Here is an 18807-nt window from a genome sequence, read left to right on the forward strand (position 1 = left end):
TTAAAGTCTAGCATGAGTAAAACCAATACATAAGGCAGCATGCAGTAGAGCCACCCCTAAATAATCTGCCGCTCTGTGTCTTTCATGTGTCAATTTTTGTTTTTTTTCTCAATCCTATCCAAATACAGCATTCTGCAAGATAACCCAGTGGCCTCAAATCCCATTGAAGAGATTATAATTTGATGGTGGCCAACTTCTTACCAAAACCTTAATGATTTCAATGATATTTAATAAAACATAGTTAACTTGGTGATGACACACACATGAAATAGTAATTCAACATTTTTTATTTTCTAAACATTCTTATGTCTAACTGCTTGAAATCTAGTTTAGGTTATGAAAGTCTATCCCATCTTCTTACCTGAATCACCCTGCCCCTCAAATTCTTCTATTGTATTAGGCACCATAATTTTATCTACTGTGAGCTAGTCCATCACTTGCTCATCCCAACCAATTCTGATCATCCTTCCACCAAATTCACCACCCCACTTCCTATCAATTATTGCAATTTTTCTCAGAAAAGTCAGAAATAATATTCTCCTTGTCTCAATCAGCACTTCAAAATCCTTACCACTTCCCTAATAGAGAAAAGGCACACAATAAATCTAGGTCTAGATTACAGTAAGGGAAACTTGCCAGACTGTGAATAGTGGCACTGCTACAAAAGCAGATTCCTCCCAGCATATTATACTGGCAAAATTGTTCTGAAGGTAAAGCTAAGATCAGTCTCCAGACAAAATAAGTTATATACTGCCAAAAAGCACCTACAGGTTTGTTACAACCACATTTCAAAACACAAAATTAGACTACTCAAAACTGCTAAAACCCTGAAGATTTATTCTACCAGCAAAATAAGTTATTACTGTAAACCTGGCTTTAGTCCTAGGGTCTGAAACCTGTGAAATTGAAAAGTAATATTTTATTTTACTTTTTTGATATTCCAGAGAATCCATACCACTTCGGGATAAATCTCCAACACCACTCAGAAAATGAGTTTGAAAGGTTTTTGGTACCCATGGGGAGAACATTAAAATAGTACATCATCTGGAAAAGTGAGACCTTGAGTTTTGTGGGACAGCAAATTTCTTTCAGATATCTTCATCAAGTGGAAGTAGTATACAGAACAACAAAAAAAAGCAGAAACTGAGATGAATGAGCATGATATTAGTCACAGGCTTTTAAAAAGAAATGCTTTAGTATTTCAATAATTTAAGACTTCAGGATATCACAGAACCACAGAATATTAGGGATTGGAAGAGACCTCAAAAGATCATCTAGTCCAAATCCCCCTGCTGGAGCAGGAACATCTAGATGAGGTTACACAGGAATGTGTCCAGGTGGGTTTTGAATGTCTCCAGAGTAGGAGACTCCACAACCCCCCTGGGCATATGACAGATCTAAAGCTCAGAACATGCACAGGAGCTTCCAAGAACACACACAGGAGCTTCCAAGAACACATGTAGCATCAAATATGCAAAGGAATAAATGCTAAAGATTATGGCAGATTTCACAAAAAATGTATGCAAGATGCATAGCACTGATCAGCCTATGATCCACACAACAGATACCATCAGAATGACTGAATGCAACCTGACCAAACTAGCTGCCACTGCTTCATCCTCACTTGGAGAACTACTTCCTAAGCATTGATCTGGGAGATAACATCTGACAGAGGCCAATATCCTTTCTTTTTCTAGGGATATAATAATAGTAAAAATTGCATCATCCTACATTTCACAATCCTTCCATTTATTTCAAGAGGCTTAAGTGACAGCCTTCCCTACAAAATGAACATACATTAGTAGTCTGATTTTGCAATCATTTAGCAGGCAGTAATGGTTAGGACACTTGTTTTGCAATATTAGGAGCATGTAGATGGAATAATACTTCCAAACTAAAACAGAAGTTACAAACATAACGTCTGACACTCCCTAAACACAGTTAACTGAAACTCAGGAACAACTGTCTCCCAAGCATGGACCTTTCCAGGCAATCTGTACTGTAAATTCAGTCAGCAGGTGCCAGTAAAGTTACAACCTCCAAAAGAAGCTGAAATAAGTTACATCAATGAGCAGTGATATTATTTTATTTTAATATTAGTATTTGTCAGCCCGGCCTGTGCACTGAATCTCACAGAATGCAACTGTCCAGGACCGAACTTTTAAGAACAAGCTATTTGTGAGATATTAAAAAAAAAAAAAAAAAAAAAAAAAAAAAAAGTATAAGGTTAGAACATTTTTCTATTATGGAAAAAATCCATTATTTTAGTGCTCTAAAACAACTTGTCAGGTTTACTCCATGATGTCTTCAAAAAGTTAGTTTTCTGTTTAAGCAAGTGAAAATCACATCAAGGAGTACTTGAAAAGTGTTGTTGTGGAATACACAAGGAAAATATCTTTCAATCAAAACTAGATAATCCTTCTCATAAGGCACCTGTAAATCACATATGTGACTGTTATTAAATTAATCCACTGACCCAAAAGCCAGTATCAAAACACTATAAACTTCTGTAAACAAGAAAGATGTTGACTCTAGTTCCAAATACATTACTAATCATAATACTAACACATTTATTGCATGTCAAGTTTCCTCAAATGAGATGGAACATGTATTAAACATTGAGCTGTCATGCTTTCAAGTGGGGAACAAAGTACATTTCATAACACATTTTGAGGAAGCCTATGCTCACTACTACCACTGTACACAACACAAATATAAAACAAGACTTACTCCCAGTGTCTCAGTTTTTGAAAGACACTATACTCTGAATCTGAAAATAAAATAAAGCTGCTTTTCAACAGGGCATATTGCATCACCCAGAAGGAGGATTCCCCTTGCTACATTTTCCACTGTCTGACATGTGAACCAAGCAGGATGTTAAAATAGTTGTAATTTTTCAAAAAGAATGACACTTGTACTCATTTACCTGAGATTCCACAGTGACTGTGATCATAGAGGTGTTGCTGGTGCATGGTAGATTTTTTGTATATAACATGAGGATGACCATTCTCATAATTAAAGTTACTAGAATCTTCGGTTATATTCCTTAAAGGCTCAATAAAATACTCTTCATCTTCTGTAGCAATGACTCCATGCTTAAAGAAGAAAATAAGAAAATGAAAACTCACAAAAGATAGAACTCCTATTAAAAAGCTTAATTTTAAAAAACATTTGACTACGATCTCTGCGAAGAAATCCACAACTCTAAGTCAACATAGAAAACAATACATGAGGCAGGTCACCTGCACAGACTTTAGTGGGAACAGGAGTAAGTGCCTATAGGCAACACAATGAGAAAAAAAATAAAAACATCATAAAAAAATAAAAACCCCATTTATGGAGTTCTTTCCCATCATTTTTGGTGATGTGGTAAGAAAGGAAGAGATATTCTTCAGTATACGACAAATAATCTCTTCACAGAGATGTTCCAAAACTACGTGATTCATATCCATTAAAAGCGACACCAAGCCAAAATGGTCTTGCTCCAATAGTGAGACAAATATGTGACACCATACTGGTGGATGCTTAAAGGCATATACTGCATCAAAGAAAAGGGCACAAAGGATTCATTTCAAAACATATATTCAGGGAAAATGTTCAGCATTTTACATTCAGATGCTTAATTCCAAAAATGAGCTAGTAATTAAAATCAAATTATTAATGTTAATTTAGGATACAGTATCTACAAAGCACCTATTCTTTAAAAGGTGTCATGGTTTGACCTGAGCTAGCAATACAATGACAATAGCCGCTCGCTCGCTCCTTCCTCCCCAACTAGGGGAGAGAATCAAAAGGGAAGGGAGAAATCTGGATTGAGATAAACACGGTTCAATAAAATAACAAAATACTAATACACTGCTAGTAAATATATATATAAAAATATAAATAGAAACAGAATATAAAATAAAAGATACTCAAGGCAATTCCTCATGAACGCCACTCACCCCTAGCAGTATTCACACCAGGGAGCAGCACCTGGTCCCAACAGCCGATCCCGGAGAGAGAAGAGAGAAAAAGGCAGAAAGACCCAGAGGCCTCTGCAGAACAGCAGGATGGCAAAAGGCTGAACTAAAGAAGTTCCCCAACAGAACTTCCCCCAACAGGTCTCCATCCTGGCTCCAAGCAAACAAGGAAAGAACTCAGCTGGAAGATCCTGATTCTCCTTAAATATGGAGCATGACACTAATGGGATGGAATACTCTTATTGATCAGTCTGGATGTCAGTCAAACTCTGCCCCACTTCCTTGATGCCCACACCTGTGAGCAGAGCTCAGAGGCCTTGACTCCCAGACAACTCTGTCCTGGGGTGTTGTCTTCTTGTCCTCAAACTAAATCCAAATAACAATCGTGCTAGCTACAATAAAGAAAGGTTTCTAACTGTGTGAAGGAAAATTAACTCATTTTCAGTTGAACCAGCACAAAAGATCTTGCCACAAATCTGGCAAATCCGAGTTGTTGCAGACTGTGCACTAGACCTCATCCTCCATAGCAAATGAATATTTTTTTCCTCATACTGCAGTGCAGAATAGTAGATATTCTGTTCACATAACTTTCACATTTGTGAACTCAGCTTCTTCCAAACAGGAAGTGGTTTATGGAAGAAAGGGGAGATTTCGGGCCAACTATGCAATTTCCTGAACCTTCAGCAATTAAAGCTGAACTTCAGCAAAAAATCCAGTTTTGGGATCCTTTCAGATATAGAAACACTGGGGAATAAGCCCTGACAGACTCCTATACCTGTATTTCCTAAATAAAAAATTCTGTTATCTATATCTAGAAAATTCTGAATGTATGAACTTTCTACACCAGGAGAAAGAGCTACTTATCAGGTAGAAGAATGGAAGCAGGAACTTCTGCATTCATATCCTCATTTGATGACTCTCCAATTTCTACCACATCTTTGATCTGTAAGGCAAGTATTATGCATGAGCCATTTTTAAAGGCGTTATTTTTTCCTCTGATGAGACCTCTATGATCAGCCATAAAACCACTTGCTCCACATCTGCTCTAAATATGCTAAAGCCTTTTCTAAAGGCTTGCCATTGTACTCTTGGTCAAAGCTCCTGTCCTGCTGCTGCTTTGTACATCAAATGCCTGCTGTTCTTTACTCCTGGAATAAGCGGATTTCAGTAACAACATAAAACTTACAAAATAAAAAATCCTGTATAACATATCAGAATGAATAGTGTTTTTCAAATATAACTCTATTATAAATTTTTAAAATAAATATATGAACACACTGCAGCTTTCAATTACACAGTCCATACATAGTGACTATAACAGTAAGTGTTCCTCTTCAGTGGTATTTTTCATTATGAACTCAATTACTTACTCAAGAAGTTAACATCAGGGTCTATATTCACCTGGAAGATGCTGGTATCAAATTCCTCTCACAATGCCTTCTTGTTACTTGGGAGTCTAAGACTTTACTAGAATATAAATCATTTACTGGTACACTGCTGCTTAAATAGTATTGAAAATATAAACTAAATTGTAACTAGGTTTGCCAGATGTGCAGAAAGAACCTTGACAGTCTGGACTGCATCCAGTCTGGATGTCAGACATCTGGGTTCAGGCGAATCCTGAGCCATTATAAGCTCTGGTATTATGTTGCCACAGGAAAAGAGTCCTGCAGAGTGGTTCTGGCCAACACCACCAGGCTGTCCACTTCTTGCCAAGCCTGGGGAGACACAGGTACCATCCAAACTGCAGCTCCGTCTCTGCAACGCAGCAGGTCTTAACCTAAATCTGATTACTCCAGAGCATACATTCTTCATGTCCATACTCAAGTCCAGCCCGCTTAATAAGTGTAAACATGAACATTTATATCAGATATTGAAACTGACAGTTTTAAGCAGTGATATGACCTTAGTGAGAGTGAGTCAATTCATATGCCATAAGCAATACTTAATTGCAGCATTAATTCTCTATACAAATTGCATATTTGCAAACCAAAATATGCAAAACCCAGTATGAATGTCTGCAAACTATCATCATAGTTCCTTCAGGTACCAGCCATAAAAAAGGTTTAGGAGACTATCGCTAGTCTTTCCTGTGCCTAGCTGACATCTGATATCATCTGCCTGAACATTATGGTGGTTTAAGAGATATTTTAGTAATATTTAGTTGAGGAACCATAAATACATTTTAGCTTACACTACCACCAGGTAGGCAGAATATGTATGTGATCAGTTGCTGCAGCTAGCCAAGTGACTTGCTAACACTGGAGACACACTTGCCCTGCATATGGCCTTCACATAAGCCCAGGATATAATCTTAAACATAACATATTAATTTTGCTTGCAAACAAAACTGTTCTTCCAATATTAAACTGATGTAAGTGGTCTTGTTTAACCACTGTAACTGATTTTAAGAAGCACTTTGAATTGTGTACATAATTGTGTACATAGGTCAGTGACAAGCAACATTTATTATAATTACGAGTTTAAGAAATTCATGTGGCTAGAGATACTTCCATTGTATATGCATTCAGCAATGCCTGATTAATAAATAGTGGGAATTACACTGTTACATCCAAACCAACATTCTAAACCCCAGTTTTGGCTTATAATCTACTATGTGAGCAAAACACAATTATAGTTGAAAAAGGAGATTGAAATAACATCTTTTAAAGCATTAAAAAGAATTCATGTTCATTTTTTTTTTAGTTTTGCTATTGTATTTGAACAGTTTGTAAATCAAACTTCTGCTCCAAAGCAAAATAAAGATCATTAAGATGTAAGAATGATCAGCAAAAGGTCTTGACAAAATACCATGAATTTAAGATACAAGCTGAATGCCCCAAGTAGGTTACTACAAGCAACATTCCCAAGATTATTATATGAAACAGATTGTTTGAGGTCCTGTGCTATCCAATCCCACTACAGGTTGCCAGCTCCTGCTAACATATATAAGGTCTGGATCCAGCAGTTTGACATACTCAGACAAATCTGTAAATCCACATGGAGTTCCCCTGAATTTGTGAAAAGCAATCTTTTTCTGCCAGGCTGTCCAGCTGGGGCCTTAACCTCCTTCAGATGGGGGATGCCCATCAGTCACAGAAGCAAACTTATTTATGGAGGACAAGTAAGTGTGTGCCTTTTCCACACAATACTACTGGTTTACAATTTCTCCATGCCTTGAATCTTTCTAGACTTTATGCTTTATCCATTTTTAATATAAACTAGTAGTAATGGAAACTTCTGAAAACATGCCAGTGTTGTTCAGTATATCTACATCTGGCTATACACTTCAGGGTGGTTTTATGACTGATGAAAACAATTGCATTAGCTTACTGTGTTCCTAAAGACGAAAAAAAATAGTGATCTGGCCTGAGGCAGTACATCATGGAAACTAAAATGACACCTTAAAACTAGGACAGAGACAGCTTACATATCATTTTCTGAATATGAAGTCCATACTGAAAATATATATTAGTACCAAAGAGAACTCCAAAGATACTGATCTAGAACATTAAATCCTCTTCAATATAATTTCTGATCTTTATAAATTAGACATTATTTTACACACAATTCAATAATACCATACTATATGCAATTTATAATCTATAAAAGTAGATGCATTCTTTATGGTAGAATCAGCTTTCAAATGATCTAATTTAAGAAGAATATGATTAATGTATACATCTATGAATCTAGGAATACATGAAACAAACATGCAGTCTTCCAGCAAAATAATTCCTCTTTTAACCAAGTAAGGTCATGTTTTTAGCCACAGCCTACTTCTTGTGCTTTCTTTATCATTTCTGTTTGGATAGAGACATCTGTGCTACCCAGCACAAATGTTACTCAGTGTATGGAACTTCATATGCCATGGAAACACTTGGCCTTTTACATTAAACATTTCCTTGGAACCATAGTAGCCTCAAAATGTGATTTAACCTCTCTTTCACTTTCCTAATAATATTCACTTTCTAAACATTTTAAAGTATTTCGCACTACTGAGCTTTTCAGGCCAAAATGCGTGTCCCGGTTTTGTTATAAACAAGACAAGTCCTCTTTTAGTGAATTTTCCTTTCAGCTAAGTTATTCTAAGCACCTTCTAAGTAACTGCATATTTTTTGAGACACTGTTCCCTCCAAGACAGATAAGAGTGGTCAATGAAATGGAGAAGAAGACCCACGTTTAGATCTATTGCTATGACAGCCAAGAAGACTGACAATATTTCACATGTTCCATTGCAAGAGGGGTGTATTTGCAAGGAGGGGTGGACAGGACAGGTGACTAAAACCGACCAACCAAGTATTCCATCCCATATGCACCACACACCCTATATAAGAGGGAGATCACGAGGGTCTCACTCTTTGACCATGGCCAGCATCTGAAGAGGACCCTACCTGTCATACTTGCCATCCTAGGACTGCTTGCAGGCCCTGCACACCTGAATCCAGTTCCGGTTTGCTGTGAAATTCTGCCCAGGACTTCTGAGTGCCTGCCCTGCAGCTGCTGGAGTGATGCCAACTCCATGTGGGTAAAGCTGCTACTCCAGGACATTCTAGATTGGTTTTGTATATTTTGTATCATTTTCTCTATTTACTAGTAGGATTAGTAAAGCTTTAAACCCTTTCCAACTTGAAGTCTCTCTCCCTTCTTCCTTCTATTCACTTTTTCCTATCTAAGGAAAGGTTGGGGGGGATTAACAGAGCATCTGCCACGGTTTATTGTCATCTTGCATTAAACCTTGACAATGAGAAAATCTGCTACTGTGGAAAACTTGTTTGGGCACTCATTTAAAAGCTTTGACACCTGGCAGAGGACATATGTCGGTCAGAATGCAAAAAGTTTGGTTTCTGCCCAATTCCACTATCATGACCTTCAAAACTTTTCTTCTTTAAGACTTGCTTCAATCAGAATTAGACAAATTTCCTTCCCTGGAGGTGAAGTGGTCTCTTCAGCCAGCCTACCAGCTTATTCTTTCTTTCAGTACGATGCATCCAGCCTAGGCAATGCCTCAGCCTTGTTGCCGTGCACTCAACATCCAAAGGCCCCAAAACACTGCTTGTTGCAGGTTCTTTCATGAGAAGGCCAAACGTGCAATCTACCCACAAATGTAACATCCACAAACTAAATATGAGTTTGGCAGTCAGCAAGCCTGCCGGACAAGACCTTCAATTTCCTCACAGGACTGCTCACTGGATTATAGAGCTTTCCTCATAACTTCAGACAATTTATAGCATAATCAGGGCCCAGCAGAGGGAAACTGCTGCAATGAAACTTCAGTAAGTAGCAGCCTGTAATTCTAGGGTACTTGGTAATGAGAAATAGAGAGGGAGAGGCTGAAACAGGAAACAGTGACAGGGAAATTAACTGACTGCTCGTCACTTTTATTATAATGAAACCCCAAGAGAGCCCTTCTTGGACAAGAACTCATCTCAGATACTACAAATGTTCTTCAAAGTCATACAACTTATGTTGATTAGATCATGGTCTAACTTGCCCACCATGAATAACTAAACAGCTAACTCAAACATTCACGAAGAGGAAGAAATTTTACTCACTTCACTGAAGCTTAAAAGGATAACTGGAATAAACTGAACGCTTTAATTTCACTGTGAGCAACACTCACTGTTAAATATTACTGCTTGTTTTAGAGTTACACTTAAAATGACTGACTTTGAGACAAATGTTAATCAACAACTATGCAGAATGTGACTGATGGTCTCTCACAGACCAACAGTCAGACTGGAAAATACAACAAATGCCTTAAGCACAACATATTCTGAACTATCACTGATTGTAAAACAAGAAATATTGTCTTAAATATTCATTGCCAATTGCTTTATTAAACGTGTTCTAACCAGCAGCTGTATAACAAAATATTTGTCAGCAGGAATCATCATTTAAAAATAACTCTGTGATGGATTTATTTGAACGGAGAGGTAACTCCTCTACTCAGTGCTTCAGAAGGCCCTGCCAACACTGGATGACAGTGGAATTTCTGAACAGTAGAGGATGATACCAAGTCAAGCCTTCGCTCCACCCCTCTTCAGGATTCCTATCTCTCTGAGGAACAGCCTCATGTCACCCCTCGCTGCTACTTCTGGAACACAACAGGAGCTTCACACACTTGTGACTTGGGCTTTCTAGAGCATGTACTGGACACCTGACATGTAAGAGGCATGATCATGAAGAACTCGAGGGCGCCAGTCATGGTATGGCCAGAGACTAGACTAAGACTGCCTTAATACCTGGAAGAAACACATAAGGGCTGACAGCAACTAATATCACTGAAGATGATGATTTAACTGGGAAACATTTCACCCTAAAGTTAGCTTACAGACCCTATGGTAATGTATTCACACCTAGAACCACATAACAGCGAGCAGTTTCACTCCAGCAAAACAGCAAGGGTGAGGGAAACAAGCAGCAATGGGAATGCTAAATGTCACCTCACGGTGTGAGGCACCTCCCATACTGCTAACTTCTTTGAAGAAAAAAAAGGGCCATGAGGGGTTAGAGACGGGCAAAGCTGACAGGAAAACCCAGACTTCTTCCTGATTCATCCCACTCTTGTCTTCCTAACATGAAAGGAAAACAAGAGTCAGCAAAGGCAAGGACAGGGGTTCTTGGCTCACCCCCTGGCTGAGGTCAGAAAGGAACTGAAATGGGAGCACAATGGCACTGACTCCAGGCTCTGAGGAAGCCAACCAGCCTGTGCCTCAACTGGCAGAAACTCTGGGGACAGAGGCATGCAGCCTGAAAGCCAGGATTTAGTCTCCCTAGTATTTTTAGCTGAAAAGAACTCAAAAGCAAAATGATTATGTATATTAGTTTAAGAGCTTAAATAACTGTAACAGAAAAGTTATTTTATGGGAACTGCAAAATCAAAGCAAAAATTGTACTAAATTCAGACCTATCCACTACAAGTCTGCATTAACCAAACTGTGATACTACACTCAACAGAATGCCATTTTAACTACATTTCTTTGAAAGTGTTCACTTAGCCATGGAAATCCCCATTAAATTGTTTTTTCCTCAAGGGTATTCCAAAAGTAGTTGGGTGTAGTTCAACCTATCTAGGTCTGAAGCAGCTGGCTTTTGTTTGTAAATAACAACCCAAGATGCATTATTCAACAGCATTTTCAAGGACAAATAGGAATTAGCTTAGCAAGTCTGTGTAACCTTCTTTTTCCCATAGCAATTAGTTAGATCTGCCTATTCCTAACAAGAAGATTGACCAGTGTGCTAGTATAATTAAAACCAGAATGAATAACCATAATATATACATATATTTTCACTAGATAAATTACTGGCTCTTGATTTAAATTTCCTAGTAATGCCCCTCTATTTCAGTATTTTGTTACTCAGTAGTCTGGGTTGTTGTTGTTTGGTTTTTTGTTGTTTGGTTTTTTTTTTTTAATTTTTATGTTTGTTTTCTAATTTCTTCTGGGAATAAAAGAATCTTTTTTCCCATGCCAGTACTTCCATCATGATCAGAAGATCAACAGTAAAAGAAGAAATGAAAATAAAAGAGACGAGACTTTCTAATCCTACTTTTAAATGCAACTGCTTACAATTTGTGAACGAAATATTTCTAAAAAATGGTAAATTATTACTTGCATAAGGTCTACTTTCCTCTACACTCTTCGAATTTATAGCAGTGATGAGATCTACACCAAGCAATTCCTATTCTCTGTTATTTACTCAAAGTTCTATTTACTCAAAATTGTCAAAGACAGTAAGCAGGTGTTCAGTTCAACCAACACCTTTCTGGAGAGACTCGGCATCCTAAAGGATCCACTGTTTCCTCGTCCCACCCCTCGAGATTGCAAAAATTTTATAGCCTGTAAGGATCTCAGTACAGACCTAATCTTGCAGCCCTTGTGCAGACACTGTAAACACTGAAAATGTTGCCTGCTAAAGGACTACATAACTGGGTCCTGGTACTTACAATTAAGCTTGAAAAACTGATGACTACATTACCCCATGACCCAGACCAGATTTTAGGAGTTTTCTACACCTTCCTGTCTGCTTGCTTTCCACAAGGACCAAAAAAAACTTAAAGATCTGCCAGTTAAGTTCTTCTTCCGTAAATTAAAAGGGACAAGCACAATATTATAGTAGAACATGTAATGTGCACTTACCAGACCATTGCAGTTGCTTAAAGCCACTTTAGTTGTACTGTGTTGGTCTTGCAAATATCCTGTGTAATGACAGTGGTCTAAAAAATCATGCTTCCATTGCGGTCCATCTTTCCCCCAGTATTCTACTGTAAAATGTCTGGACACCAAATCTGTGTTGAGAGTCAGGTTTAAATGAAAGTGCTTGCCATAGGCAGAAAGTTTAAAAAATAACTTAGATGCTGCCAGTTCTTGATCATAAGGGTCTGTGCTCCTCCTCCTTCTTGAGGGTTTAGCATTTTTCACAGTAAAGCTGAGGAAGGCTCCATTTTGATCAACCCTTATTGGGATTGTTAGTTGGTAGTGTTCAAGGTAAGACAGGAATTCCTCTTTGTAATCACAAGGTAAGACAGTCCAGGGAGTGGGCATAGAAGAGAAGAAAATATAACAGGAAACAACAAGTAGTAGTATAAACATAAACCATACTTGGCTAAATCTCATCACCTTTATGAGTAAAAGTCATTTTCAAGTAAACACAAGATGTAGTGTTTTACTGAATAAGATAAAATAATATTTTCTTTCTTTTTAAGTCAAGAAAATGTATTTGGTTTCCTATTAACTTGATGTCACTGAAAAAGCAACAGTTTTTAAGTAGGTATCTTTTCCTATTTACCCAAAATGTGTAAGCATTTGGGTCTACATTCTAACCTAAGAAGGACATATTCTTCTCAGTGATACCATTCAAAGAAAAAAGCTATTAGAACCACCTGCAAGAATAAGAACAGTAGTAATGAAAATAATTACATTGTAAAAACATGTAAACAGCTCTTTATTTCATTAAAAATCTATAAATGTTAATGGATCGAAGTAATATTAAATCCTTACTTCCTAGTCCAAAAAAATGTTCATTGTTTTATGGCAAGTCTCTAAACTATTATCAAGTACAAGATTTTACTAGATTGAATTTGAAAGACTTTCCTACAGTTAAAAGTAGACAGAAAGAAATTAAAATAAAAATCTAATCAGATCTGCTGTATTTTAACTTCCATGACAATGAATCATGATAAAACTAAGGGTAGAACCCATATGATCTCATGAACAAGATAAATGTGGTTAAGAAAATATTACCCAATGCAATGCAAAAATAGCAAAAATAGATGTTCCTTGTCAGATACAGAGGTCGGAACCCTACCTTGAGAACTATATGAAAGCCTGTTTCCACTGTGAAATTCCGATGAAACCATGACTAGACTCAAAATCCATGTCCACGTCTTCCAAAAAAAATCCATAATTTAGAAAAACAGAAAGCTTTTATTTTTTTAATTATTATTGGTTTTGTCCTTGGAGAGCTACCTGTGTGCTATGGAGTTAACTCCACTCCAGTATCGCACCATAACAGGTATATTTATTTTATAGTACTTCCAAATTAACTACTGGATGTTCCACCTTTTGACAGGTATTCTTTTCCAACAACCTGTACTTTCTTCTATATCTGCAGTCATTTTCTCAATTCAAAATAAGTATTTGTAAGATTCCTTAAGAAATCAGTTAAGATGTTAGACTGGATAGTTACTGAACTTGCTCCATTTCTTCTCCTGAAAAACAAAGCAAAATGAGTCACAGCAAGTTCTTTCTACTGAAAGAGATCTATACTGCAAAACACTAAGCCATCATAGTGAGCTAACATAACATTTTGAAATAATATTCAAACATTATCACTTTTATGGCCCAATGTCACAATCTTACAAAAAACATGAACAGCAGATCCATGCAACTTAAGATGCACATATGGACTTTACATTAAATAGGCATAAGAGCTCATAAAACTAAGGTTTCTTGTTGCTCAAATACTGTGTTCAGACTTGTTCCAGCTATAATCAATGCTATGCACTCATTGATTTCAGTGGTGAGTAACTAGACCCAATACACTGGTAGACAAAGGAAGGACCTGGGAAAAAATCCAGAGTACAGTTATCTGATCTTCCTGCAGCATGTATTTTCTTAATACTTGGACCTGGGTTCTGCTTATGCAGACTGAATTCTCATTCACTTAAATAGGAATGCTGCAGATTCTAATACCAAAGGACAAATTTCAGCATCTGAAGCTATTCATCACACACATTCTAATTTTTCAAATCTTTTTTGTCAAAAATGTTTTGTATATATCTTAACTACAGTTTTATGTAGTAGAACATATTTTTATTTTCATTCTGCATGTCACAAGATTGAGTAAATAATGTTACTTTCTTTTCATTTGTAATATTAAAAAGCTGGTCTAGCTGCAGCCAGGGATTAAATGGAAGATCTATGCAGTCTGCTAACCATCCAGTATCATGGGATACCACACCATGTGTTGTGTCAGCTGGTACTAATCAGTCCTCTTAAGCTCTCCCAGCACACCTGTGCATAGAACAAACTCTGGTGAAGCAGACAATGGAGAAACAGAATACCTAACAAGGGAAAACTGTTTAAAAAAAATTTCTAAAGCATACATAGTCACATATGCACTAGATAAATTTGCCTTTCTAAAATTCTGGGAATTATTTGCAACATTCATTAAGACAGGTAATACCCCTGCAGACAGTGGATTATTTGCAAAGGTTAAAGAGCTATAGCCTGTCATCTAAGGAAAAATCAACACCATGCAAATCCTACTTATTAACATCACAGTGAATATTAGGAAACTTCTCAGTCAATTTGAAACGCATCTACTTATTACCACATAAATGAAGTTAATCTATTCATTCCAATACCTACTTTTAAAGTGTCTTTCAAGACAGCACATAGAATTCAATCAGGTTTGTACCAGGAATAAAAGACACTTTGCAAGCTTTCTTTGGGCTTGGTGGTATTTTTTCCTGGGGCGGCATAAGAATTTAGTTATGCCACTCACATGTGGCAAGGTCTCAAAGCATATTAATAAAATCTCTGGTCTGGTCTTCCATGTAAAAACCTGTATTTCCTAGCTAATATTTAGTCACTGTTTTTAGACTTTTACCAGTTTTTAAAAGACATAATCAATCCCATACTCTTCAGCTACATTAGAAATAAGGCACAATAGTTAGTGTACTAATCTGAGAACATCCCATTTCAAATTCCTGACACTGAATCTTGCTTTATCCCTGCCTGCCGATGAGCTGCTTTCTTCTCCTTGCATGGATATAAAAACACATTTTGACACTTCTTGATAAGCAGCTCAACCTATTTGGTTTACCTCACTCTGCAATCCAGTTTCCCAAAGTCTAGTTACTTCTGCAGTTTTTTTTCTGAACCCTTGCCAATTCATCAGCATCCCTTTTCATGCACAGGCACCAGAACTGGACACTGTAGTGTCACATTTAGAGGTAACATTGCCCAACAGCTTTTACTTAGCCAAATAATCATAATGGGGAGCTCATATTCAGCTTGTTAAGCTGATAAGAAGTTATCCCAACTTTAAGATCTCCTGAAACTGTAGTACCTTAGGAGCTAGGTAGCTCAGAATACTGAACATGAACTACAGTGCCCGTTATTTAGACATCAACGGCCCACATGGTGGTTCTTGGTCAACGGTGTCCAATAGTCACCCATGTCTAGTGCCTTTGCAGGGGTCTGTGTGAATTGGTCAACTCACTGCAAGCTTCACACAAGAATGATCTCCTGTCATGTTAAGCTTACTAGAAGCTTCAGCAGAATTTTTAACCTCCTTTCCAAAAGTATCATAGCCATCTTGAGCCCTGATACAAGCAGACCTTAATGCTCCAGATTAAGGAGTAGTAATGGACCTAAAGGATAAAAGCACTGTAACTCCAGACATAGTACTTCCAGTATGAACCTCCACGTATCCACTGTCTATACCCTTTTCTCTTTCCATCTTCTTAGGTATTGCACTTTTGACTGTTGTCAAGATGACATTTTGTCAACCCTAAGCTTACAACAAGAAGCATTTCTTCCGTCTTGTGGTTGAACTACATGTTCACCCACTGGTAAGGGTGTTTCATGTCCTGAACCTTTACCTAAAATCACAGCTCCTGCCTAATTATAAATGCTCTGCCAAACAGAAAAAGAATTAAAAATTAAAAAAAAAAAACACAGGACTTTTTCAAAACCTAAGATGCTGATGACAAGGCAGGTGCACAGCAGTGCCACTTCTGTGGAGGCACTGATGACAAGAGTGTCAGTCCTCTCATTGGTGACATGAGCTTCCTACCCATTGAAATTCCACTACGGGATGAAAGGGTACAAACCCACACTGGAAGACTTCGAGGCATAAAGTGGATTATGGGGGGTGACTAGCCAAACTGCTAGCCTCCGTGTGAGCCTCCACCTAAGCAAAGATACCTTGGGCAACTAATGTGTCCGTTAAGGTAGATGAAGCTGTGAGATTGGCAAACTGCCAAGAAACCGCTATCCCAAGAGCATCACTGCACGGGCCGCCTCCCCTGAGGGCTGCTAGGGCCCCCACCGGCCGCGGGGTCTCCACACCAGGGGCGCCTACTACAGAACAAAAACGCCAGGCTCTGGCGCGGCTTGGAGGCGGCGACAAGGTCTGCCGGTACCAGCCGAGGTGCCGAAACGACACCGCAGCGCCGGCTCAGACAGACAAACCCAGGGTTACGCTTCGGGGCGGAACGGACGGGTCGACGGGAGCGACAAATGCGTCGAGCTCCCAGGAGGGCGGGAAACGGCCCCGGGTGGGGAAGTACAGGCTGCCCCCGCCGCCGCGAGGTGCCCGCCGCCTTCCCGCCCTCCCCGGCCCGGGCGAGCGGCGGGGAGCGCCGCGGTGAGGCGCGGCCAGGGGCGGCCGTCCGCGCCGGCAGGACGAGTGGTTGCTAAGGAAATGGAGAGGGCGGCGGGAGGGGACGGGGCGGGGGGCGGGCATCAATCACACAAATTCAATTACAGGTATCGGGGCTGGCCATGAAAAGCGTTGCAGGGCTTCAAAAGCCGGAGATTAGCCGTGCCCCTGGGAGCTCCCCAGGCGAAAACAGCGACGCGCAGACCGCGCCGGGAAGGGCTCGGTGAAAAGAAACGGGGGCCAGGGGGTGGCGGGGAGGGCGACACGTACAAAGGGAAAGAACGGATCCTTCCTCCCCGGGACTTAACGAGAAACCGAGGTGTGATTAACAGAATTGCTGCTGTGCGTACCCCGATGTGCGGCGGGGCCGGCCACCCCCCGAACAGCCTCCCCCCGCGACGGCTCCCCGCCGACCCTGCCGAAGGGGTCAGCTGTCAATGCATTTCGGGAGTGGGGGGTGGGTGGGTAGTAATGCCAAAGAAAAAGAAAACGCTCCCCTCAGCCCCCCCGCAAAAAAAAAGTCAACAACTAGAAAAAATAGATGGCTACACACGCAGTCTAACACGTATACACATGCATATTGCATACACACGTCTGCACTCTCAAAAAGGTTTGAAAACCTAGTATTAAAGCAAGTCGGAGGTCACCAGACACACATCCCTCAAAGAAAATTCAAAAGGAAAAAACAACAAAAAAAGCGCCCTCCTCCTTAGAGAGACTGAAGGGAAGAGCCTGGTTGCTGTGGTGGAGTTGATCCTAAAGTTAACTTTCCGCAGCCCATTTCCAGACAGCAGCGCTGAATCTATTTGGATAAAACGCGTGTGACCCAGACACTTGGCGTTTGGCCCAAACTCGTTGCACCGGCAGCCCAAATAAAAACAAGAGGCTGACTCTCCCTCTCTCTCTCTCTCCTCTCTGTTCTCTCTTGTACAACAATGAAAGAAAATAGCGAAGACAAAATCCGCACACGCATCGCCAGGGAGCGAGAGCCCACTTACCTCCTCCCACCAAACAAAGTCCCTTTGAACCCCGGGCCGCTGCGGAGACAGACACACACCGATAAATACGGCTCCGCAGGGTTAAGAGTCTGGCAAATCCCAAGCGGCTCGAAGTAAATCAAAACCAGACGCTTCGATCTTCCTGATGAGCCCGGCGAGAGCCCGACATCCCCGCCAGCATCGGGCTGCGGGACGGCGGCCGCGCCGGCCCTCCGAGCCCCCGCACAAAATATGCACTTGTCTGACCGCAGCAGCGGACAACTCTGGACACGGCACGGCCAGACGCTGGGCTTCTTAAACTTAAAGCGATCCAGAATAGCTGTGGGTTGTCGCGGTTTGGGGGCTGCTTTGGTTTTCATCTGTTGTTGGATTTTTTTTTCTCCCCCCTCTCTGCCAACGACTTAGTATTAAAAGTATGAAAAATCTAAAAAAAAATTTACACTATTCGAGACGCTACTTCATAAATCACTACTCTTTTCGGCTGAAAATCCTCGCACCCCCTTCCCCCATCCTCAAAGGTTTCTGTCTGAAATTACTCCAAATCCACCTCGCCTAATGCAAATAAAACTCCCCCCGCTCCCCAAAGCCCTGCACGCACCATTATTCGGGACACAAAAAAAGCAAAAAGTTTCATTGAATAGCGTGAAATCTTCCTTACCGTTTTCATCTTCAATTTCTGATATAAAGTAAGATTCAAACAATAGAGATTGCACAGGACGATCCCCGTATTCCTCTCTGCTTTTCCCCTCTGTGCAAGCAACCATCAGGGTTATATTCTCCAACAGAATAAAGTTCTCTAGCCTTCCTACAAGGGGTTTTTAGAAAACGGGCCGGCTTGGCAGGAGGAAGGATGCCATCAATTCACCCAACCTATCACCCTGCACATTTTGTCTTTCCAACAAAAAGGGGGGGGGGGGGAAGGAAGGAAGGAAAAACAGGCTTATATTGGGGTG

The 18807-nt window shown here is 39.8% G+C and overlaps 1 protein-coding gene across 1 annotated transcript in view; it reads right to left on the bottom strand.

The window, feature by feature from the left end:
* Window positions 1–18603, bottom strand: part of ADAMTS6 (ADAM metallopeptidase with thrombospondin type 1 motif 6) — a 152743-nt gene extending 134140 nt beyond the window's left edge. The window contains exons 1-4 of the mRNA XM_082074507.1: window positions 18513–18603; window positions 13272–13674; window positions 12104–12468; window positions 2927–3095 (exon numbers count right to left, since the gene is read on the bottom strand). Coding sequence (XP_081930633.1) covers window positions 2927–3095; window positions 12104–12468; window positions 13272–13368 — 631 coding nt within the window. The 5' untranslated portion in view covers window positions 13369–13674; window positions 18513–18603. The remainder of the gene's footprint in view (window positions 1–2926; window positions 3096–12103; window positions 12469–13271; window positions 13675–18512) is intronic.
* Window positions 18604–18807: the final 204 nt, after the last annotated feature.

Source organism: Streptopelia decaocto (assembly GCF_964273445.1).
Source record: "Streptopelia decaocto genome assembly, chromosome: Z".
In the NCBI taxonomy this organism is placed as follows: domain Eukaryota; kingdom Metazoa; phylum Chordata; class Aves; order Columbiformes; family Columbidae; genus Streptopelia; species Streptopelia decaocto.